General features: G+C 38.6%; 1 protein-coding gene across 1 annotated transcript in view; it reads left to right on the forward strand.

Annotated features, from left to right (window-relative positions):
- The window catches only part of cdh7a (cadherin 7a), a 112,869-nt gene that overhangs the window by 32,918 nt on the left and 53,495 nt on the right, over nucleotides 1–26,456 (forward strand). Inside the window, exons 3-4 of the mRNA XM_037757444.1 lie at nucleotides 12,839–13,133; nucleotides 23,996–24,115. Coding sequence (XP_037613372.1) covers nucleotides 12,839–13,133; nucleotides 23,996–24,115 — 415 coding nt within the window. The remainder of the gene's footprint in view (nucleotides 1–12,838; nucleotides 13,134–23,995; nucleotides 24,116–26,456) is intronic.

Below are 26,456 nucleotides of genomic sequence, written 5' to 3' on the forward strand. Positions count from 1 at the left end.
AAATACTTTGAAAGGGATGCCTATTCCTGTCCTCCATTTATGTGCATCTCTGTGATGAGGGCAGCTGAATGCCACACACACACACACACACACACACACACACACACAGACAGACACAAAATACAAAATAAGTGAAAGCTTGCCCTGATTGCTAGCTTGATTACTTCCATTGATGTGGATGACAAATCGGCATGGTGGCAAGGCTGGCATGCCACAAAAGGCACCGGGGCACCAGATTGACAGACCTGGGAATCACTCCAGCGTGTCGTTAATTAACATGTGTGTGTCAAGGGCTACTCCAGACACCGTCGTATTGTGCAGAAGTAAATTAAAGTAAATTTTAGGCCACCTTTGAAATGTTTTTAAAGGCTCATGTTGGGCAGTAGATGAGCAGCTTTGATGTGAGAGATGCTGTAAAACCGGTAGTTTTTCCATTTGTGTGTAGTATTTTTAGAACGAATGAATGAATGACATTTGTTTTATTGTGTCATTCATACTACTATGTTTCTTACGAGACACCATAAATGTATACAAGCCAAGACAGCAGAGACAAATAGAGAAAAGCATCTTTCACAGTCCAATCTTCAGTCCGTCATTCAGTACAAAAAAATTCATAAATCACCGACGGACACATTTACTATGTAGTACTGGAGAAATCTGAATAAATACTAATTAAATAACCTATCTTTAGAGACAAAGTTAGCAAACTTAAACACATCAAAATTAAACAACCCTTCCAGTTTTTCCTCATCCGTAAAGCCAGAATATTTCAGGGTTTTCTCGAGCCATTTCATGGAACATTAACTCTCTTAAATCATTATAATATGTATAAAAGAAAATGGGACTCACTTTCCACTTCACCTAAATCACACAGCTCTCAGACGTTCAGTGATTCTACACCATTCGTAGCATTCATATAGGCACTGATACAGCTCCTTTGAATTGAATTTGTCCATTTCAGACACCACGACTGATACTTTTAATGCCTGTAGTACATCTGCTTTATTTCACTGTAAGCTTTAACCTTCACTCGGCCATCTCTAATTACATATTGGACATCTACAAATGCGTGGTCATAATTACAAGCCATTTATTAGATATATAATTCAAGATATCTGGCTGGTATAAAACAACAATTCAAGATATCTTCTAATAGATTTCAACCAGTCAGAAATCTTTTAAAGATACCCATAATGACTTCGCAGAAATCATCATGCTGTTTTATGATTTATTATTTATTATACTGACGGGATGCACATTACAGATAGTGCACTTATGACTAGTCGGATAATTAGATTTGAGATCTTTTTAATTACATTTTGGCTAACCACTGAGTTGTATGGAGAATCCCATGAGATGCATGTGAGAGAATATATTTAATTGAAAATATGACTTGTCAAAACTGGATATCATATCTATTTTATTCTCCATGCAACTCATTGATTAATTATTAATAGTCAGAATCTTGAATTAAAGTTTTGACGTGCAGATATTTTTAATGTTTTACAGTGTTGATAGCCACAGACGATCATTGATCAAAACACTGTAAGCGCTGTTACTTTCACCAACACACCACATATGCTGCTCCATTGTTTCCTGTCAGATCTGATTGTTTCGGTTTGTCAAAGCAGAGCCTCTTGTGCACCACAGGCTACGAGTGCATTATGTTTCAGGGTTATATTAAGCGCAGCCCATTGTATGAAAACATGGAACTGACATCCCACATTCGTGTTGATATAATGTGAAAACGCTGACAGAAACATGAATGACTAATTCAATAAAAACTCGGATCAGAACTCGGATTGAAAAAGCGGTGTGTATGCCATTGTTTCGCCTTTGAGATCTTGACTAAAATTGTTCAAGCCCATTTCTATGAAAACCCAAATTCATTCTCCCCACATGGAAACAGAGCCATTATCTCTTCGGTGTTATGACTCAGCCAGCAGGTGCAGATATGAGCCGCCGCTGTCGGATGGAGACAAAGTGTATAAATGGCAGTCAGAATTCAGAAAAATCATTTCTGACTTTGATTGAAAGCCGATTCTCGTATGTGAACAGTCGCCGCGTCGGAGAGAGAGAGCAGTGAACCCTGCCTTATCCCTGCTGAAAACTGCCTCTCTGCATTTTCATATTTATCCTCTAAAAAAAGCTGCCTGCGCTTGCTTTGTACCTGCTGTCAAGCCATCACACACATCTGTTTGTGTAGATTTAACAGTCTATTAGACTGCCTTTTTCACTCATTTTGAAGCAGCTTATTCAGGACAGAAAATAGAATTTCTCCTTATTTGATTTCAATAAATAAATTACAAAACGTGCGCTTCTCTTTTGATGAATATTCAACACATTTTTACTCTTTAAAGTGACACTTATCTAGGCTACTTCTATCTCAACTGCTGTCACTGCAGCGTACACACTTTTATTTCTAGTGCTTTACCTTCAACTCCTCACATAGGTTACACTTAAACAGGCAATTCAACCGCCTACAGGGCTTTAACTTAAAGCTGAAAATGCTCTCAGCGGTTTAACTGACTGCTTTTTATCTCTCACAGTTCAACTGACACCTCAACTCCTTTGAGCTGACACTTCAAATGCTTTCAGTGTTTCAACTTCGACTGAAACCTTGAGTCCTGCCGTAGAACATTTCACATGCAAAGAATTCACATTTGAAGTTGTTTGCAGTGTTTACACATTCAGGTTTCAGTGTAAGCAAGAAAACACTGAAGCCTTTTTCTAGTTTTCCATTTTTTGAATGTTGAAGAACAAATCTGTGTTGAAATCAACAGGAAGAGAGTTAAGTAATGTTAGTGGTTAGCAGCCGGTGAGCAGCACAGTCCTGCTTGGCTACATAATGGAGGTTCAACTGAGTGACATTACGATGCGTTCAAGCTGTTCAGTTAATGAGTTTTTGGGTGAAGGTAAATTCTAACGTTATCATGATGTGTTCACATTTAATCTCGATTCTTTTGGTGAGAAACTTGAATAAATACAGCTGTTTGAATGAGATGTTTTCACAGCAATATCAAAATAGATAATAGAGAAAGAATTATGACTTGTTTAACGTTTCTAAGCAGTTTATAATATGTAATTAAAACTACTGATGCCAAGATTTTCTTAAATCAAAGCAAATATTTAAATAAAAATACAATATTTATTTCCTAATCATTTGAATTGTGATATAACCACTATAAATGTCAATAAAAAAGTACAGTATTGTGTACAGTACCCTCCCACCCCCCAAAAATAGGGCTCCCACAGAGGCTACGGTGTAATTTGAGCACTGTAGTTTAATGTTTTTTGTGTAAAATATGTTGAACATTGAATGACATCAGATCTAAAATGTTATTCTTTTATTTAGCGCGTAGATTTCAAAAGTGGCAGACAAAACTCTGCATGTCCGAGTAAAGCTAAAAGGGACAATATAGTTTATTTATTTTGTATTTGCTGTTTCAGGACAGAAAATAGAATTTCACCTTATTTACTTTTGTGCAATAAATTACAAAAGAGTGCTGCTCTTTGATAAAAATATAACTAATATTTACTGTGACACATTAACCATTTATATATATCTTATGGCCCAACTGTTATACTGCTCCACTTTGTGTAAACTGTTCAAAGAATTCACATTTTAACTTCTCCAGACAGTTTTTTAAATGGTTAATTACCTGCTACTTACACTGACTGGAGAAATGCAAAACTCTATTTTCATCTTTTGAACTGTGCATTGTTGTAAAATATCTGCTAATTTGCTCTGTAGGTAAATATAAGTCTTTGCATATCAGACTGCCACACTTCAAATGGTATATATACCCCAGATACTTAAGGGAGTTAAGTTAATCAGCATCCAATATCTTTGTGCTTGAGACGGCTTTCATCTGGCAAAGTAAATAACTTACAGTTATTCTGGGAGAAATAGACTAAATAAGACTAGATTAACTGCAAATGAGTCTGAGAACAGTACAGCTGTTTAAAAGCTTTGTTAAAGAGATATCTGCGTTTCAGTAAATCTCTGAAATTGCCTCACAAATTGCGGATATGTTTATGCTTTTATAAACTGTATGTCTTTATGTTGGAATCTGTCTCGTCTCAATGACTCAGTTTTTCATATAGCGCCAATCCAAACAAGCAATAATGGTATTTTTTTTAGTGTTTTGGGGATTGAATTTGACAATAATGTTTAATTTCCAAAACAAAGTGTCAAAGTGCTTTGCAGCCCAATAAAATCAGACAACCCACACACATACACAGACACTGTCAAAAGCATTACTATTTATACTAAATAAACAACAAAAACATACACATATAAAAATAACTTAAATGATAAATAATAACTTTAGAGTTACAAAATGCTGTACATACATAAAACAGAGAAAAACAATGAAAACATGTGGAAAAAAAGATAAATATTACAAGGGCAATTACATATATGTATGTAAAAACAATGTCAAAGAGTAAATAAATAAGAAATATGAAAGCATCAGAATTAAAAGCAGCTTTATACAAATGTGATTTAATATAGAACATGAAGAGCATAAAAGATAATGGAGAAGGGACCTAGAAGTGAAACATAAAGATGTATTTCATTAAATAAAATAAATAGCTATAAGCCCAGTGTGTACAGATCCCATGCATCTGTACCCCGCTGTGTGATAGCTAACAGTTTCTCCATGGAGATCGCTAAATCCCCCTCCTCCCAACGTGAAATGAAAGAGGCGAGGCTGAGCGGCTGAGCCTCTCTCAGAGTGCAGCACCATGGCTACTCACCAGAACATGGCCGAGTGAATAGATGAAAAGCCAAGCATGTCAGTGACAGCTGCACCGAGGCCCCCCCACCCCCGTCTACATTTTCAGCTCTTTTATGGAGCAGAATGACCCTTCTTACCCCCCGTTCTGCTGTCCGTCTTTATGTGCACTTCATGTATGTTTTATTGTATGAGTCTGAACTCCCTGCTGCTAAGAGACGTTCAGTCTACAGATGGGTTTCAGTTAACGGTTATCTTCATTGTCGATTCATCTGTTTTCTCGATGATGGAATAATTGTTCGGTCTATAAAATGTCAGAAAATGGTGAAAAATTAGTGTTTCCCAAAGCTCAAGATGACGTCCTCAAATGTCTTGTTTTATCCACAACTCAAAGATAATCAGTTTACTGTCATAGAGGAGTAAAGAAACCAGAAAATATTCACATTTAAGAAGCTGGAATCAGAGAATTTTGACTTATTTTTCTGATTAATCAATAATCAAAATAGTTGGCGATCAATTTAACACTTGACAACTAATCTATTAATTGTTGCAGTTCTTGACAACAGGAACATTTAAGTCGCTGCTGAAGACCCACCTCCTTCCCGCTGGCGTTTCATTGAGTTAAGCTTGAAACCTTGACTTTATCTTATTTTGTGCTGAAAATCTTTTACTACTTTTATGTGCACATTATGTTTATTGTTTTCCTCTGTTTTTAGTGTTGTTTACTTTGTATTAAACCCTCACAGGTACTGCATTTAGCATAAAAAATATGCTCAAATCATAACATGGCAAACTGCAGCCCAACAGGCAACAACAGCTGTCAGTGTCAGTGTGCTGACTTGACAATGACTTGCCCCAAACAGCATGTGATTATCATAAAGTGGGCATGTCTGTAAAGGGGAGACTCGTGGGTACCCATAGAAACCATTTTCCTTCACATATATTGAGGTCAGAGGTCAAAGAACCCCTTTGAAAATGGCCATGACAGTTTTTCCTCACCAAAATTTGATACCATAAACTGAGCCTGCTACTAACTCAGAAAGATTGATTGCATTAATGGGTTAAAGAAATTAACGCTTTATTATCGTGTTATTATTGCATTAACTTTGACAGCCCTCGTTGTTCGGCCTCTTCAACACTTAAATGTGCTATACAAATAAAGTTTGACTCCTGTATTGCCCTTTATTTGCCGGCAAATTCATGTTTTCTGTTGGATACAATAACATTATACAGCATATGATTTACACCGTGGGAAGGCTCATTATGTGCCTGTTTCTTGTGCAACCTCAGGAAACAATGCCAGTGTGCAGCCGGCCATGTTTCCCATTTTATTTTTGGGTTGTTTGTGAAAACATACCTTTCCCCGACATTCAGCTGCTCTGTGAAATATCTTGAGGGCGATTGTTGATTAAGGGCTCTTGAGCAGCGGCGAGGGCTGTTTTGGTGTACCGGATCCAATATTGCTCACAGGTTGCCTGTAGGTATGGACTTTTGTATCCATTTTGGATTGTGCACAGTCCATTGAATAGCAGAATTTGTTCTCTCCTCAAGGGAGGTTGCAAATACAAAGCTTGCAACATACATCTTGGGGTTTGAGCACGTTTTATATTTATTTCTATGTTTCTACTTGCAGTGTTGCACAAAGCCAGGCCAAATGGGCATAAAGAGGAACACAATAGATTTACACACCTTCCAGCATGACTTCTCATGTAGTGTAGAATGGAAAAAATGAAAATCCAAATGCAAGAACAATTTGAACACGGCAGCGGCAGTGATAGGACAAGCACGTATCAGTGGGTTGTTATGGGTTCTTTTATGCTCTCCCTTGCTACAAGGTAAACAAGCAAACACAAAGCTAACAGGCTGGTCCCTGGAGAACTGCCTGCATACAAAGTGATGATAAGTGTCAGCACTGATTTCAGAAGGGTTCGTGTTCAGATCCCACCCCTCCCTCGCAATCCCTGGGAGTGCCTTTGAGCTACACCGCCGCGCTGCATGCTGTGCTACACTCACCTCAAGAGAAGCAGAGAAAAGAATTACAGAGGAGTCTTTACATTTTTTTTGCAAGTCAAGCAACTATGGTGCTCCGTAAAAGTAATAAGAGTTGAAACTTCAAATACCACCTGAAAATGAGTGGCGACGGTTTTAAAATGGGTTAGATTAATGAGAGAGAAACGTATTTGACCAGGGTATACTTTTAATAAGCCCTGCCAAGCTATACATATTTTATGTAGCCCTCAGTGTTGATGAGATTTAGAAAAGGGGATATGTGGCGACAGTTGCTGCACTGCCAGGCAGAGAATGGGAGACGGAGCAAACAGTTCATTGAAAAGACCGCATAGTGTGCTTGACCCTTGACCCAACCGGCTTGCATGCTTTGTGGCCTGTCAGCTTTGTCCGTCTTGTCCGTGGCATTTACCGGAAACAAACGGCCACGGATGACTTCCTCAAGATTAAATGTTGACTCTCTCCTCCACTGACAGTTTACCTCAAGTTTGCTCCTGACAGCAGGAGATGGTGAATAAACACGGCGAGCTCCATAAGAGAGGCGATGAAACGCGCGCCGAGGCTTGAGGACACAACCAATGCAATCACCACGCCGCTAACGCAGCATCCATCAGCGGGCTGATGGATTCCATTAATAAAAGACCTTTGGTGTTGTATCCACTGTTCAGCGTGTACTCCTTCAGTGCCGCCAATATAATATTGACCTAATCATTCTCCCCCCCCCTGCAGCGCTGGCTCGCAACCTGAAATACCATTGTTATTTATCCGATAATGAGATGTTGACATTTGCAGATAAATTGAAGGAACAGATTCAACAACAATAATAATCCTGCGTGAGTGCATTGTAATATAACAAATAAATGCTGTATAATAGGCTTTTGTGGTTGCGCTACACAATAAACAACAATAGAGGCCAACTAATTGAAAAGCAATGTTTGTTCTGTTTTGACAGTAAAAAAAATAGTCATAATGATAATCAAATTGCTCAAATATGTTCTCCTCTATGAACTATTTCTGCATAGAGTAATACAGTAGCTGTGCCTAGCTTCGCTCTTGAGCACTGTGACAGGTTGGTAAGGATATTAAAAATCATGTGGCGTCGAAGAGGTTCTGACGAAGCATCAGACGACTCCAGACGTCAGGCCTTTACCCCGACGGCTTTCATCAGCGATAATTAGCTGCTGACCTCAACTGGGGATCACGCAGTGGTAGGAACACTGTGAAGATCTGCTGAACCCAAATGACGACGTGTCATGGGCTCATTCTAAGCTTTATCCATCTCCCTGGCGTTTGTGATTTTCAGGGAAATAATCTTGAGGCACAGCCGAGGAGTATATGTTCCATTTGATAACCTGGAGTCTCTATGGTATTTCTGCATAAAGTGTTTCCTAGTGCAGCTTTGAGAATCTGAAGTCTGCCTGCAATAAGCTTCAAACGATTTACCTTTAGATTTCGTCAAAATGAAGATGATACATGTTTGCTGAGGAATCATTTTATATTTACACGTTTAGTGAAAGTAATACCACATGGTGAGTCATCATTGTTTCACTGATACAATCACATTTAGTGCTTTTATTAGCTGAAGTTGGATTTTATGTCAGATGAGCTAGTTCTGGCCAGATGTTGTTTGACTGTGGCATTACAGTAAGTTGCACCATTTTCATTTCATTTCCTTCTGTGTAGCAAAATGCAAATGGTGGTGGAATACTTCATAATATCCTATCATGAACCAATGCAAGAGCTGTGTTTGCATTCCTAGCGGAGCATTCTTGGTGAAGGTTGTGCGTAGTCATCAGTTCGGTTTGTTATTTCGAGAGACAAAATCTCAAGGCACAGACTAAGGAGTGGAGTGAATCTCCTGTTCAGTAACATTAGGGTCGGGTTGTGCTTGTTCAGAACTAGTTCATAAGATATGTTGTCTGACCCAAGCGGCACCTCTGGTGCTGAGATATGAAGCCAACTCCGAAGTGCCAAAAACTGCTCAAATGGCTTCTTGAAGCTGGCTCCAAAAGCGAGTCAATCCCCACAGACCCCCATGTTAAAATGCCCAACTTTACAGCAGAAATAAACATGTTTACAGCCTGGTACAAAAAACTGTTTTGGTCTCTATAGCTAATTTCCCTGTTCATGACAACTGTACGGGTAGTGAATAATTAAATAAATCACCCAATTAAATTATATTAAGGCTTAAAGTTAAGCATAATGAGGGCATGGCCACTTTGAGTGACATGTGAGTGCCGTACCAGGTCATTAGCTTTCTGCTCTGCTGCATCACCCGGACCCGCCTCAGCTCCACCAACGATCCACTTCTTTGGATGTGTCGTCACTGCCAAGATGGCAACGGCCGGAACCACCCACTTTGAGCTTCACAACCGCTCTTCAGAAACCTATGGGTGACGTCACAGAGACTACATTGATATTTTATACAGTCTATGGTCAGACCATGCCGGAAATCCAAAGTGTTTATAGTTGTTCCGAATGGCCACACTCAAATGTCGGATTGTCAGTTTCGGAAAGCAACAGAAATGGTCGGACACTTTCCAAGCCGAGCTTTCCATAGTCTGAGGAAATGTCTTTGATGATGTCATTGGGATGATCTCATTTTGAGCTTGAGACTTAAAATGTTTGCTATACAAGTTGGAGGTTTGGGGGTTCAAGACTGTATATAAGAAGTGGACGTAGTCACCCATTGGTTTGTGGACTGCCGTTTTGAAGCCTCTAGTTCAGCATTTTGTCTATCGACATCTTATTAAGACATTTTAATAAGACATTTTTAGGCAACCAAAATGTTACAATTAACTTTCATGAACTGAAAACACACTGTGAAAGGGTTAAGGTTGTAAGATGAAAACACGGACAACTCCCAGACAACGCCGTGGTAGCAACCTGTCAATCACAAGGTAGCCACGCCCTAAAGCATCCCCTGCTTTATGGTCTATTTGACTCTAAATGGGACCATAATTTACTAAATGAACATCATGCTGTATTGAAGAAGAAACTAGCGATAGAGACCATAAACTCATGTTTACAATGTTTACTGAGGTAATAAATCAAGTGAGAAGTAGGCTCATTTTCTCATAGACTTCTATATAATCAGACTTCTTTTTGCAGAATGCAAGTTTAATGCATTGGCTTCACTTTTAAGCCCTGGAGGTATTGCATTATGAGAGAAGTAAGTTTTTGGAGCTTGACCCATAATAGGGATTACAGCATCAGTGTTCTTCTTTTAATGTGTTTCTTGCGTGTACTCCAAGTTCATAAAAGTGCAATACTATATCGCTGGAGAACTATTTTAAGTTTGCAATGTTCACACTGTGGACGTTGTTGGTGTACTTGATACTTCACAGAGACCATTTGTCTTCAATAGGCTAGACAAAGCGTGGCTTGTGAGTAAATAGGGAAAGCAATTATCTGAAAAGAGCAATTTTAACAGACAGACAGATAGATATGCTCAGCCAGGTCCTTCCTGATTCTATAGGTTTGGAGGCAATAAGATGCAAAACACTTGGAAGATTGAAGACACTGTTGAAGTATAGATATTACAGGTTCAACTGAAGCTATTCACACTTTTAAATATTGAGAATCAGGAAAAACATCCCCTGAAAAACTGCACTAAAAGCTTGCTCTGCATGCTTTGCTGTTAATTGAGGTGTTTCATCATGTTGGAGGTGATGGAGTAAAGGCAGAAATACGCACTCTGCTAAATGCTGACAGTTGAAAATGGTCCATCTGTCCATCTTTAAACACCCAACAATGCCCTTCCCCTAAGATATGTGACAGCTTCTGTGATCGCTCTGATGTCGAGAACATTGAAGGGGTCGATGGCCGTCAGACAGCTCTGACTTCAAACAGGATTATTCAGGGTCGGTTACTTGTCATGGTAATTTTAATGCTCCAAAAGGCTTCAAGTGTTCTTTCTTTAGAGTTGTTCAAGGTTTATTTTTGTCAGAGTCGTACTTTGAGGAGGGGTCTTTAAGTCATCTTTAAACACATGACTTGTTCTTCTGAGATTAAAACATAAGAAAGAAGGTTGTTGTAGTGACTGCACAGGTTCAATGATTAAAAAAGTAGCTTGTCTGACTTCCTTGTAGACCTGCATGTCTGTTTATGGAACAACTCCTATTAATATTCTAGCTACTCCAAAAAAACAAAACTCGAATTTCATTGTGGTAGCCCACATGCTTTGAGCTGAGAAGATTGCATTTGAGGGTCTGAACTTGACCGTTATTCGGTGTGCCACTCGTTTCAGACAAGGATGTTTTATGTGGCCATAAAAAAGGACTGATCTGACAGAGTGGCCTCAGCTCTCGCTATTGATTCTCAGAGGGCTAAAACCTGTAGAATCCTTTCTGCTATCAGTCGGCTGCTCTTAATGGCAACAAGAGGGGAATATTTGAGCTTTAATATCCAGATGTCATGTCATACAGATATGTCATTTGAGAAATTGCACGGAGAATATTCACTTCTACCAAACCATCTGTGCTCCTTTTATACCAAAGGGCACAAAGTGAATGAAGAGAAGCACAACATGGAAGAATGAGTCCAGCTTTCACTCAACAAAGAATCCATTCACTGCAATTTAAAAGGCCGTTTGAATATCAGACTATTGGTTGTCAAAAAGAGAAGTATCTACACCTGACATCAGTGTCATTTAAGCGAAGTTGCCAATGATAGGGTCAATGTAGGGTCTCTCCTCAGGCAGAAGTCTTTTCGCATGAAACATTTCTAAGTGCATCTGTATAGAAGCTTTGCAATGAATATTTGGCCAAATGTAGATGATAAATATTGCCTGAGGAAACGTTTTATCTTGACATTTAAAATTACAGGTTTCTGGACAGAAATAAAGTTTCATCATAGGAAATGTAGGATCCAGGGTTGACAGAAAATAAGTGAAATACAAAGATCCATTTGGTGAATCGTCATTTTATTTTCTAAGAGCTGTAGTATATTTTTTCTTTATGTGAGATGAGCTAGTTATTACTGGAGGTTTTATTGGAAAATTGCTGGTTTGATCATTGCGTAATGACCATTACATTAATTAGCGAGTCACAATGGTGTTGCAGTAAGTGGTACCATTTAATTTCTTTCCATTATTTTGTAAATGCAAATCATGATGGGATTTCGTGACATAATGAATTCATGCATAAATGCCGCATGTTTTTGATCTTTGGATCTGATTCAGATGTTTGTCCAATAAACATGACGTGTATTTTTCTCGTGTTTGTGTTCTGTACACATCAGCAGTGAAATTCATGCAGTGTAAATGAATATTTTATACAACATTTACATATTTTAGCAGCATTCAATATGAGATATTTGTACATTATATTAAATAAGATGAGTGACATGAAATGTGCTAAAAAACATCCAAGTTTAAATTCCATTTTAATCAATTTAGCTTGTTACCTCTGACTAGGTAATGTGAAGTATCATCCTCGCTTGTGTAATCATCAGTCCTTTTTTATTAAATCGAGCATCACCACTAAAGTATTTAAATTATTTTTAGTCCTCCATGCCTGTGATGACCATTCTTGTGAACGTAATATCTCAGGAACGCCTGGAGGGAATTTCTTCAAATTTGGCACAAATATTCACTTGGACTAAAGGATGAACTGATTATAACTTGGTGGTCAAAGGTCACTATGACCTCACGTGGGTCCCATTCGCGTGAACGCTATATCTTACGAACGCTTTGAGCGAATTTCTTCAAATTTGGCACAAACATCCACTTGAATTTAAGGATGAACTAATTAGAATTTGGTGGTCAAAGGTCACTGTGACCTCACATGGGTCCCATGTCGTGAACGCTATATTTCTCTTATTTGTATAGCCCAATATCACGAATCACAAAATTTGCCTCAGGAGGCTTTACAATCTTATTTCGGTGGTCAAGGGGTCACTATGACCTCACAAAACACGTGTTTGGCCATAAGTCAAGAATTCATATGCTAATTCTGACAATTTCAAACAAATGTCTAATAAGATAAAATGATGAAGTTATGACATTTTGGACGTGAATGGATGTAAACAGCAACTTGACTGGTTGGTGGATTCATATGGTCGCCTTAATCTGATGTTCTTTTTTCTTTCAGCTACACTCAGATGTGGACAAAGGAGATGGCAAGGTGAAGTATGTGTTAGCTGGCGAGGGCGCCACCTCCATTTTCACCATTGATGAGAACACAGGGGATATCCACGCCACGAAGCGCCTCGATCGGGAGGCACAGGCCTACTACACCCTCTCAGCTCAAGCTGTAGACCGAATCACCAATATACCCGTGGAGCCCAGGTCTGAGTTTGTGGTCAAGGTCCAGGACATCAACGATAATGAGCCAAAGTTTCTTGATGGACCGTACTTGGCAGGAGTACCAGAGATGTCACCCTTAGGTAAGCCTCCCTATTTGTCATGAATATAGTTCCCTCTTATATTTCCTCCCTATTTCCATCCTTGTACTTCATCCCTCTTTTCTACTCCCTCTCATACTCTCACTTTCTCTTTGACTTGCCCTCGCTCCGACATCTGCATTTGATAATTTTCCACCTCACTGAATTTGTCTTCATCTCTCTCAGTCTTTAGGTCATGGGGGGAATCGGGAAGTTTGCAATATTAATTTGAATCCAGCGTGTTCGCTTTGTACGACTCAATACGTGCTAATCACATTGGGCCCAATTTAAACTGCATGAAGGTCTTGTGCATGAATTGAGCTCCACATCAGTCGAGGTCCAGGTTAAACTACTTGGTTTGTGGCATCCCTTAGCCAGATGCATGCAGGTTTTATTGTCCTCTTTGTTCTTTTCACTAATACTGTACGCTGACGAATAAGCACTTACTAATACCTTGCTCCTCTTGAGGTCATTGAGCTTTTTGAATACCTTTCATTCATTCATTCATTCATTCATTCATTCATTTGTGTAGCACATGTATAAATTCAAAGCGCTTCACGAAAGATATTGAGAGTAAAATAACAAAATAAAAAAAGTCAAAGGAAAAACAAATCAGGAGTTAAAAAAGGTGTAAAAACGAAATGAAGGAATGCGGTGAGTATTTGATGCTTGCAAAATCTAATTACAAGCAATGATGAACAGATATGTTTTTTTTTGTGGAGCACAGAAAGCAGCTTCACCATGTTTTGTGTTAAATCTAACAAGAAGCAGGCAAATGCCAGATGACCTGGGAGATCTGTGAGGTTCAAATCGTGAGTGGAAATCAGAAAAATATAGCTCTTTAAACATTAAGGGAGTTATAAACTATATTATTTATCAGTTCCATTAGGGGATCCCGAATGTCCGTACAAAATATCGTAGCAATCCATCCCATAGTTGTCGAGACATTTCACTCAAAACCACAAATGTCAACCATAAATTATTATGATTTCCAATAGTTGTTGAGATATTTCCATCTGGACCAGAAGTGTTGCCATTTACAGAACCACCCCACAAGCATGGCTAAAAACATTACACAGCTGTGGTCGTCGTAAGGACTCGGCAGCTCATAGTCCGTTGATGACATTAGCATTTATCACTGCAGATATGTCTTTTATCTGTCTGTTTTAAATGCAGTCCTGGAGGGAGCCAACATATCAGACCCTGTCTTTAACTTGCTGCTTCTTGCTGCATGGTCAAGATGTCCTCCGAGGTTTTTAGAACGGGTCACGCTCGAGCTCAAAATGCTAGTAAATGCAAATGAGCCACAATAACATCCTGAGGCTTTTCAACTTAGCAGGTGTAAACAGAGGGTGACCTCCATATTGATACGCCATGGTGTATGTGCTCTTTATATGGAACTTAACATATTAGTTTGCCTACTTATTTTTAGGGGTTTGAAATGGGTGGTGCGGAGCTTTAAATGTTGTAGAAATGCTATTTTGTGGTGTTTTTAAGTCCGTGTATTGTAATGAAGTCTGGCGTGCCTTAATTACCATATTTATCACCTCACATATTCCAGCAAAGACCTCTAGGCTTAGCAATGTTGATGAGTGACGCATGTTTAAAAACTGACTCAAGCAAACTTTAAGGTCTGAATCAGGCTTTAAAGGCCATGGGCATGTTTTCCACAAATTGGACTCACAGTTCACACTAGCCGGTACTTACAGGTACCTCTCTGCTGAGAAATGTCTCTGAAAAATGTCTGATCCGGACAAATACTTTTCCATCCATCCATTAAACTCAGCAGCACAGACATCCTTAGCTTCCTCCAGCTCCTCCCAGGGGTTCCCAAAGCGCTCCGAGGCATGCTGGGAGCTGTGGTCTAATCACAAGTGAGCTGTGAGTGATGGGATGGAGGCTGGAGTTAACTTGGGTTTGACAGAAAAAGGGTGATATGTGGTATATTGCAATTCATTTGATTTAGCAAACACAGATTTGAACCTAGACATTACTGTAGGTGAATAATAAATGCTATGCATTTTATCTTTCGAGGTGTTCCTGTTGATTATTAATAGTAGACATTTATTAAAATATAGTCATTTGAAATGACACAATGCATCCTCTGAGAGGAAAGTAAATAATTCTAGATATTTGATACCGAACTCTGAACATGAACAAAAAAATAATTTGTCTGGCACTTCAATCTGCAGTCTGAATAATAATTCATTATCAGAATGGGAGCGAGCAATCAGTCCTCTCACAATGTTGAAAAGATTAGAAGTAGATGTAGATTAGTCAGTTTACACAATCAACAGAACTTTGTTCAAATATGGAAGATAAAGCCCATGATTCAGAAAGTGCTTGAGAATGTCTCTAAAGAGAAACTTAAAGCATTATTTTTGAGTTCGGGTTTTTTGAGGTTTTTATATAATTCTGTAGCTTTCTTATGTATTCAAATCCGAACATTCACATTTTGGTCAAAGTATGTATGTTTTAGTGTCAAAATCCTATTTTCCAAAGCCCTTATAAAAACTTTTTCCAACGTGACCTGACATAGGTTTCTGCATGATGACGCTGCTACATGTACAGTATATATACATCCTTTTAGTCAGTGTATTAACGTTACATACTGTAACTTAGATGGCGGTCGGTACATTCCCAGCTTGGAGAAGTTGACACGAGTACCAGCACGGCGGCTAAGCAATGTACTGCTGTATGGACGCAACGTTAGTTTGGATCACAAGGTCAAAGTCACACAATAACACAAACAAACTAACCGATCGATGTAGCGGTAGACCAGCAACTCCTGTGTTCCTTGAGGTAAAATTACTGTTTTTGTGAATTGTCTTGTCTTGAAGACTGCGGTAGAACGGCTTCAGTTCCCCGTCAGAAAGGGCTGTTGGATGGCAAGGTAGAGCGGTGAAAATATTCCAAATATAGCGTACACCTAAAGTGAAAGTCAAATATGTTTTTCTGCTGCTCCCGTCCACAGCCTCTTTTCCTCGCTGTCAGACAGCCCGTTCCATAGCTAACGTTGACTCAGCTAGTGCTAGCGTTCACATTATTCATTACCCTATTGATTACTTACTTTGGTAACCTACATGACTGCTTTTTGCAACAGGTGAGTTGGCGTTTCCATTTTTTTTTTAAACAGAACACAACGCAGATGGACCCGCCCTTTTTAAGACTAAATCCACCTTTTTGAGTTAGTGAAATACATGGACAGTCACTTTATTATACTATCAACATATTCTGGTACCAGTCTAAAGAGAAAATTGAGTAGTTCTGCACTCAAGCCAAAAATCGGTGATGTTACCATACAGTCTAAAAATATATGTATATACGTAACTCTCACTTTAATTTAAAAGGAGAGATTGAAAGTGTGTTAGTTGGCATGTTGTTACTGGAGGAAGAAGGGGAGTGATTTCTGCATTTGTTTAAGCCAACACTGGGTGTTAAGCTGCTTTTTGCGCTTAACAGATTTCTTTGGCCCACCTGGGGCAGCGCTAACAAGCTGTGATAACACCTTTGACATAAGCACCTTTTAAGTTGATGGCAAGTGTGTTAGCAAGTTTGGAAGTCTGGATGCATCCAGCAGGTACGAAGCAACAATTGCTTTTATTTTGAGTCCAATATTCACTCTGTTTTTGGTCTCCACCAACTCCTGAGGGAAATATCTGGCTCTTTATCTGCTAAATGCTCCACTAATGTTCACCAGCTAGCTGCTAACTGTGTCTGTTTGTTGTTTGGTGCTGATCAGGTGGTGTATAGTGGGTTTTTAGATATTTTTTTGGCTGTGTTAGTGTGAGCAACATCTCCAGTGAGAGTGCAGCAAAACAGTAATGTTGCGGACCAGAAAACCAAAACAATGAAAGATGCCATGAAGCTCTGTTAATCACTAAGCACGACCTCTTTCACATGCATGTTAATGTTCAATCATTCATTATAGCCACTTCAAATTTCAGGGTGAATTAAAGCACACCAATAAACACGAAGAACTGAAAAGCTCATTGTGCAGCATCACCTCAAAACCTCAAACATGCATGGCACCATACAGATGGAAATTAGTGAAAACAAAGGTGTTATGGCTTTTTTTTACAACCTTCAAAGTCGAAATGAAAATTTGAGCAGGCGTACAGTGGCAGTGGGAGTCGTTCCAAGGGAAGCAGTGCTTTGCTTACTACACAGGCAGGGAGATCTCTGAAGGATTACACAGCCGACTGTCAACGGGGGGGGTACAGAGCTCAGGCTTAAGGAACCAGAGGATTAGAGTACAAGGGCTTGGAGTCTCGTGTCCAACCCGAGATAAGACGGCAACTCGGCACATCAACCACAGAGGAGGAATGCGTTCACACCACGAGCGCCGCGACTCAGGGTCACCCTCGCCACTTTATTTACCCTGCCAGTTCCTGTGAAGGTCTTCATCACAAGTTGAGGGAACAACAGGAGAAGAATGCATCGCCTCTCTTTATAAATATCTGCTCAAAGCGATCATCGATGCAGTAAAGAGCAGGCACCCCTTGTCCTCAATAATTCCTTTACAGATGTCTTTAAATCATTAACGGTCACAGCTCTGCACCGCTGATGAATGGGTTCAATTTAGAGGAAATCATGGATTTAATTAATTAAAGTAATTAGAGGCAGTGCTCGTCCATACACACGGAGACCTTATGGCCCGAGGATCTCTGAAGGCTTTTGTCTTAATCACGGCAGGGATGTCAAATAAAAGACACGAGGGCTTGATGACAGTTGGAGGTGTGACAGTGGCGAGGCTTGGCTCTCTCCCGCTGCACAGCGTCGGGCCAAAGGAGCCGTTTGAGGGCTCATTACAAGCATAGAGAATGTAATGTCAACCCAAGGCCACCGCTCTTGAATTTACTACTCACCAGTCCTATATCCAGCTGTCATTGTTCCTGTCTAATTCATGAGAGCGCAGATCAAGGATGGGACGGGCATTTCATTCAGGAAATGAAAAAGGCATTCTGGTTTAGGTCAGGTTGACCCAAATTATTATTGTTTTCATCATTTGGGGTCATGTTGACTCCTTTTTTGCATTGTGTGTTACAAATGTACACTAAGTGGCCACTTTATTAGGTACACCTGTACAACATCTATCTATCTTAACTATGAACAATCATGCGATTAATCGCGATTGAATGTTTTAATCGATTGACAGTCCTTTTTCTTTACGAAGCTCATATGTTCAGTTTTTGGTGACATTGTATGAAATGTGTAAATTAGATTCAATGTTTAGTACTGAGATCATAATCAAAGGTTTTGAAACTAAGTATATTTACTCAAGTACTGTTCGTAAGTACAAATTTGAGGTAAATTACTTTACATTTTTTGCTACTTTCTTACCTTCATCCCCTTCCTGTCCAGTGAAAACCATATATATCCAAATTTGGTGATTTTGAATTTGACTGTTTTTGATAAACTGAAGGATGAAATGTTCTTTTATGTGTTGAGAAAATTATTTTTCTTCTTAAGATAATTAAACTATTTAAAAATCCTCTTGGATCAGCTGGAAAATCACAAATAGGGCTGCAGCATTATTTTAGTAATCAAGTATTCTACTGATTATTCTATCAATTAATCTAGTAATCGGATAAGAAATACTTAATTAATACTACATACATACATACTTTTACTCAAGTAAGGTTTTGAACGCAGGACGTTTACTTGTCACAGTGTGGTAATAGTACTTCTCCTTGAATAAAGGATCTGAGTACTTCTTCCACCACTGGGTTTACTGGACTACTTTATATTAATTTTTTGTCCTCCTTTTGTCATTGGACTGAACATTATAGGCGTCATAAAAGTAAACTTTATGGTAGAACAATTGCATTTGATTGCATTAGATTGTACAGGCGTACCTAATAAAGTGGCCACTGAGTGAACCTTGGATGTTAAAACGCATGTAGAGAACAGCAGGTAGTTAGTAACTTTCTTTAAAAGTGCTGTAATTCATTTTCTCTCGGCAGTTGCAAATAAAAAGTGAACTCTAAGCAATAATCGCTGGTTATCTGAAGCAATGGGGAGCAGGTGTGAATATGCATGAATATAATCGACTTAATCAACTGTGGCGTCTTTGAATAATCATGAAGACATTGCACCATTACTTGGCCAAAACGGAATGTTTTAATATAATATATATTTTTTTATGTAATGTTTAATGTATGTTGCAATTCAATTTTCAAGTCATAGATTCGGTTTCAAATTTGCTCGTCTTTAGTCACATGCTTGTATTTCTGCTGGACTGCAGGTTTGAAGGCTCGAGTTCGACATAATGGCCGTCGCAATCTTGTTTTTTTGCAACCAGAAATGACATGAGAGGATGGCGCTTAGTACAACCGAATGCTGAACAAGACATTTTAAGGCGACCAAAATGTTAAAATGAACTTTCATGAACTGAAATCACACTGTGGAAGGGTTAAAATGCAAAAGCATCCCCTGCTTTATGGTCTATTTGACTCTGAATGGGACCATCATTTACTAAATGAACATCATACTGTATTGAAGAAGACTTGAAACTAGCGATAGAGACCATAAACTCATGTTTACAATGTTTACTGAGGTAATAAATCAAGACTTAGATCATAGACTTCTATACAATCAGACTTCTTTTTGCAACCAGAGGAGTCGCCCCCTGCTGGCTATTAGAAAGAATGCAAGTTTAATGCACTTCAGCATTGGCTTCACTTTTCAGAACTGGAGGTAGCCCACTAGTAATTTCTACATGCTGAAAATGGGCGCTTTATTTGACAACACATGCAGTTTGTAATAAAAGTCAAATTCTGGGTCCTTGAATATGCATTGTGCACTCAGAAATGCATATTGTACCTGACAGTTGGATGCAGCCTTTATGTGCAAGTGGCTGAAGAATACCTGCCTCCCATTCAGATTTAAGCACGCCACATTTATTTTCATTACTGGCAGATGACAGTTGCTCACCCAAGATGCAGAATTGATTAGGAAACCTGTTTTGTACACTGCTGCGGGGGGAATAAATAAAAAAATGTGAAGATCAGCTCCATCACGTCAATGAAGATGGACAAATACTGAAGGGACGCAGACAGGGCGAATTGAGTAGCAGATGACAGCCTCGTGGAGCAGAAAGAATCTATTCAAATTTCAGGGTGTTTTTTTGACATTCAGCTCACCCAGCTGGGATTACCTTTCATTCTGACAATATTATTCCAACAGGATGTTTGTTGGACAACCTGACGGAAAAAAAAAAAGCTGTGCTGTATACGAGTTCATATTGAATGTTAATTTACAACCTCGTCTGCGGAGCACTCTGTGAAGTGATTTTAACTATCAACCTGTAATAGAGATTTAGACGTCACCCCAGCTCTCTTTCATACCGCCATCCTTTGACCTTGGTGTTTTAAACTACCTGTAATATAACCTGTCATGACTAAGAGGTGATGATATAATCTAGGTGTCCTTCTCCAACCGGGCCTGGTGATAACTTCTCCAGCTTCTCCATGCTTATTTTTTTTTCTATTATATTGTTCCCATCCAGGGCCAGAGCCTGTTAATTCTGCTTTATGGCCAGAATGGAGGAGTCTAATCTTCAATTTCCATGATCACTTTCATTCTGTAAAAAGCCTGTAAAATACATCTCATGTTAGAAAGTGAGATTTTTATTAGGATGTTTTCTTCAAAGTAAAGTATCACCATCTTGCAAGACAGCACTTTCTGTCAGATGACACAATATACTGTAGGCTCCAGAGATGTGCAGCTAGTCATTAAAGTGAAATATCCCAGCAGCTATTCATATGACCAACTGGAAAAGGCATGTTTTTCATGTTCAAGGTTATTTCAACAATGTCTTTTGTTGATGATTTCACCGCTGCAAAGTGTGCAGTAGGCGTCGGCTTTAAGACCAACACTGACGTACAGTCTAACAGCACACAAGAGCCTGAACCATAATGGTTGATCGTGATAATCTAACAATTAAATGGCTTTTCCCTTCCTATTATCAGATGGATATCAATTCTTTGACATTAAAAATCTACCCATTAAATGAGCTCAGTTGGAGCAACAAGGCTAATTTATACCATTAAGACCGACCTATTGGAATTGATTGGCAATGATTGTCGCTGATTATGTTTTCTCGGTGAAATCTTCAAACGCTTCTCTGCCTTTTACCTTCCACGGCTGTCAGCTCGAGTCACATCAGCCGCGTTCAGCCGGTGCGTTTAAAAAGAAATACATACGGAGTCATGTCTGATGTCGTCTCTGCCTCCGAGGAAGAGTGGGAGAGGACAATACTGTACTGCACGCAGAAACAGTTGTCAGTTGTCAGCAGAGTTCACAGTCGAGTTTGAAAACAAATTTCCTTCTTGTAAGCTGGGAGGAAGTTTTGGGGATTCGGGGGCACTACAGGGCACTAAAATAAAATCAGGATTTATATCGTGGGTTTTATAACTTTATCTGCAGTTCTCCGCTACATAATGTCGGTTCCTTTCCCTGAGACTAAGGGGAAATAACTTTACAGCTATCATTTCTTTACTGAGTAGAATAAATGTTATGTTTTCAGACTGTAGTTCAGAAGTCAGATTCCTTTTCCTGTCAATCAAACCTGCCGCCGTTAACTGTCATGGATCAGTAGCTAATAGACAGAGGATGGTGTTGTGTTAGCTGAGTTAGCATTATGGCTAACTGATGTGTGCATAGTTAACACATGAATTTGTACTCGTTAGTTGGACTTCTGTTTATTAATTAATGAATTAATTAGTTTCTTTATCTTACAGTCAAAATCACCCATTGAAATTTAATTGATTTATAAATTAAGGGTTTTTGAATAAAGGTGCTTTAAGTTGGTTATTTTCACCCAAACCACGATCTTTTCCTAAACCTAACTAGGTAGTTTTGTTGCCTAAACCTATCCAAGTCGATCTATTCCTAAACCTAACTAAGTTGTTTTATTTTGAAAAGACTTGAGCAGAAATTGACACGTGCCTCACGTGTTGCTGGACATTTGTAGAAAGTTGCACGAAATATACGTTGTTGAAAGTCGTGCTGAGCATCACGACAAAAAAGTGAAATTTGTGTCTCTGTATACAAATCAAATCAGATTAAATGTTGTGACTATTTCATGAACTGCAATGAGAATGTGTTGGTACTGTATGTGTGAATTAAAGGCAAAGTCATATACCCCTTAAATTATATGTTTGTCAATGAAGGGCTTTTTTAATTGAGTTTTTTTTAAGGGGTTTTGTTTAGAGATGCATTGATTAATAGATTAGATGTCAATTTTGATAAGCAATTAATCAGTTTGAGTATTTTTTTAAGGAAAAAAAAGTAAAAATTCTCTGATTCCAGCTTCTTAAATGTGAATATTTTCTAGTTTCTTTACTCCTCTATGACAGTCAACTGAATATTTTTGAGTTGTGAACAAAACAAGACATTTGACGACATCGTCTTGGGCTTTGGGAAACACTGATTGACATTTTTCACCATTTCCTGACATTTTATAAACCAAACAACTAATCAACAATGAAATGGATCATTATTTGCAGCCCTTAATTGGAGATTGGCTTTCACATTTTTAAATGAATGCAGAAATGAAGGGATCTATGGCTACCATACCAATTACCTTTATCCACTACTTAATTAAGGTGTATGTTTTCAGAGGTAAATTAAGGGTTAATATCTGGTAATTTAAGGGATTCTCTTTTTTTAATGTTATACTGTCTGGATTCCAGGCTCAGTATCCGTTTTGGATGGATAACTTGCATTGTTTTGGTTAAATTGAATTTACCCCTTCCCTCTTGTCACTATAGTAAGAGCCGTGTTCATCCATCTAAACCAGAAGATCTGACTTGCACTGTGTGTGTACTAGCACCAGAATTTGACAGAGCATCCTAAACAAACAACACTTAAGATGTGTGTGCAACGGAACTGCTATCCTGGCACTCGCCTTCACATTTTATTTTGTTTTCCTAGTTACATTCTCCTCTCTCTGCAGATCAACATCTTCTCCAGAAGCAGTTTGTGGACCCTAAAATCAGCAACTGAATGAGTGACCATCTGTGCATGTTAAAGATTTTAACTGGAAAATGAAATAGTAAGAGTAAAGGAAAAAGAGGGGAATAGAGGAAGGAAAACAATGCTTTCCCAACTGTGCCTTTGTCTAAAACTTGTGTGTCATAAAATTCTTTAATCTGCAGCGTTTTATGGAGCCCTAATTAGTGCAACACAAAGATACAGTGTCCTCCGATGACATCGCTGGAGGACAAGTTCAAACTCTTTGACTCCTCTAAAAAAGTTATCCGTTATGGGATCAGAGTGATATGAGATGCATAATAATATCTTTTTTGTTGGGGGTGAAGAGCCTGTTTAACAGAGCACAGATTGGTTACTGAACCCATTTGGCTGCTGAATCAACAGATTGAAGTTACTGGAAAAAGATGCTGCTGACTGATCTGCGGTAGGGAAATGGAAACAATGGCAGTGAAATGATCTCCAAAGGCTCGGAGTTACACTTTAATCCTGCGGCAAATGATTGCGACGACTGAAAGTGATATTTGTTTAGCAGCGTTTGAGGCCGAGAGCCAGTAAACAGCACATGTCAGATCTTTTGGTGCTGCTGAAGTGAAGAACTGCTTTAAACTCGGGCATTTTGAATAAAAATGAAACTCAAAACTAAAAGTAAACACCAGCCCCAACAAAAGAAGACAGTGTAATGACTAATGAGATTATTTACCGCCTCAGAAGTCACATTTTCATTGCTTTCTCGCTTTTTTTTTCCCTCTTTCAAGTGGAATTGGTCACACGCTCTGTTGATATGAGGACTGTTTCCACATTTAGCTCTGTTTGACTTGGCTTCTGGATGCTGTCTTGGAAACTAATGAAGGGTTGTCTCCCCACAGGAACCATGGTAGTGCAAGTGGCAGCCACAGATGCAGATGACCCGACATATGGGAACAGCGCCAGGGTGGTCTACAGCATCGTCCACGGACAGCCCTACTTCTCAGTGGAGCCCAAGACAGGTAGGCACAGCATGTGTCAGACAATATGGGGGTGATATCACACACAGACGTCGCCACAGTGAGTCATTTAAAGGCCCTGAAAACACATTTACTCAGTCTGCTTTTTACTATGACTGGTGAGGTTCCTCATAAATAGAATTATCTACCAAAGTTGGAGCATTTTGGTCGACTTGGTTTAATTGGTTTTACGTGAGATTTCTTTATTTGTGTTTTTGTATTTGAGTCAAAATGACAGTTGGGTGATGAAGATGACTGTTTAGCTGAGCTTTTGAGTGGGAAACTCTTTATAGTTATGATAAGGATCTTATTTTTCTAAACTTTAATGTAGATTTTTGCTTATTTAGTCATTAATATTCAATGTTAAAGAAGAATACTTTATATCACCGCAGTATAAAAACGTAAAATTACTAATTTTACAGAATATCACCTTTCAAAAATAATACGTATTATTTTATTGGATTATAATCATTGATAGATTAATGTACATATCTTAAATGTTGCACTTGGTTTTAATTACTTAACATACTGCTGTGTAGCTTAATCTATAATAATATGTCATATTATATTTGTTAATAATATTTTATATTAATAATCTAAATCTGTAAAGTAACTAGATTTATCAAATTAAATATGGTGGAAATATAAAGTAAAGTAAAATTGAAATACTCAACTAAAGTACCTGAAGCTTAGGGCAATATGACGATATATATTGTCAAAATTATATATCAAATTTGTTATCGTATATAGTTTTCTATATTTTTTCTATCGCGATATAGGCTAGGCCTGTATTTATTTTATTTTTTCTCTATAATTTCATTAAAACTGTTATGTTCATTTTGCACTCAAGTTCTTAAAATGAGAAAATACTCAGTATTTAATTCATACAGGAGTAAACAAAAATAGGTTTTACCTTGTGGTTATTTCATATAGACTATTTATTCATTGAAAAAACAGAAAACATGCTACATTATGATATATATTGTTATCAAGATATAAAATGACCTATATATCGTAATAGAAGATTTTGTCCATATCGCCAAGCCCTTCTGATAATTGGACTTAAGTACTTTAGAGGTACTTAGTTGCATTCCACCTCTGAGCTGGAAAATACACCTGATTTAAGTGCCTTAATGCTGACAATGGAAATACCATTAACACTTTATTTTGCCATCAACAAATGAAACCACTGAGTTTCAAAGAATGCAGCTGACAACCAAATTCATATGTGGTCACTTCAGAAAACAGTGAAAGAGAAAAGCCTGAGAAAAAGGTCTGGAATAAACTGGAGGAGAAGAAGTGAGGTAGTTTGTTGACTCGTGGGGCGTTTTATCCTGAGAAGTGCAGCGGCAGTCATCTTCATAGCTGGCTCATTAGCCACTGGCCTGCCGAGGCTCGGCTACTTCATGCAAAGCACTCTTGCAAGAAAACAGAAAAATATGGGCCATCCCATAATATCAGGCTTCATCTTCTGCTTCGAGAGCAACACATGCCGAGAGATCTTTTTCATGAATGTAGTTCATGAACTGGTGAAAGCCACTGCAGTGCAGGGATTTATGTCGGTATTTTCACACTCAGGCAGACACAGAAATATGAAAAATGCTCGACAACAAATACTCCACGGTGACCTATAAGGTTCACCGTAAACATTGAATATGCCTAACCACTGGAAGAAAATGGAGCTTTCAAGAAAAATGAATGTATATCACAAGGAAATGGCTTCATACTGTGTTGGTATAATGGATGTGGTGTCTGAGGAGGAAAGGATGTTTTGAGCATGAAAATTTCAGCACACTTAGCTGTGAAGTCTCACAGTATATCACAGAATCTCTGTGTTGTTTTTCACTTTCTAGAGACCTTCGACTAATGAAGTCTCCCGCTGAAGCTTTCATTAGGGAACATTTCTGTGTTTCCATGTTTTGGGGCGAACATTTACATGTTTAACACACTCTAAATGAAAAAGTTCCTCATGGTTTCCTTTAAGCTCCGACAGTTCCACTGGGACTTCTCTGAGGGCTGTAAATCTTTGATTTTAAGTGATTCCTCATGGCTGCTTAGAAGCTAAAAATGGCTGTGGGCTAATTAAAGTGTTAAACATGCTGTGATCACCTTCCTGAAGATGAGTTTGATTTGGAACTTGTGACTTATTTGTGTCTCAGTGTTTTTCTCAGTTCCTTACTGTAATTAATTCAGTGATCACGCACCTGACATCCATGGATGTTGGTAAATCTGCACCTTTTTCATAATTTAAGACAGAAATACAGCTGGTAATTTGGCTCCAAATTTAGCCTAAGACATAGTCCAGATGGCTATTTTACTATTCATGTTTACTTTGTAAAAACAC

This window comes from Sebastes umbrosus, chromosome 21 (assembly GCF_015220745.1).
Source record: "Sebastes umbrosus isolate fSebUmb1 chromosome 21, fSebUmb1.pri, whole genome shotgun sequence".
Classification (NCBI taxonomy): domain Eukaryota; kingdom Metazoa; phylum Chordata; class Actinopteri; order Perciformes; family Sebastidae; genus Sebastes; species Sebastes umbrosus.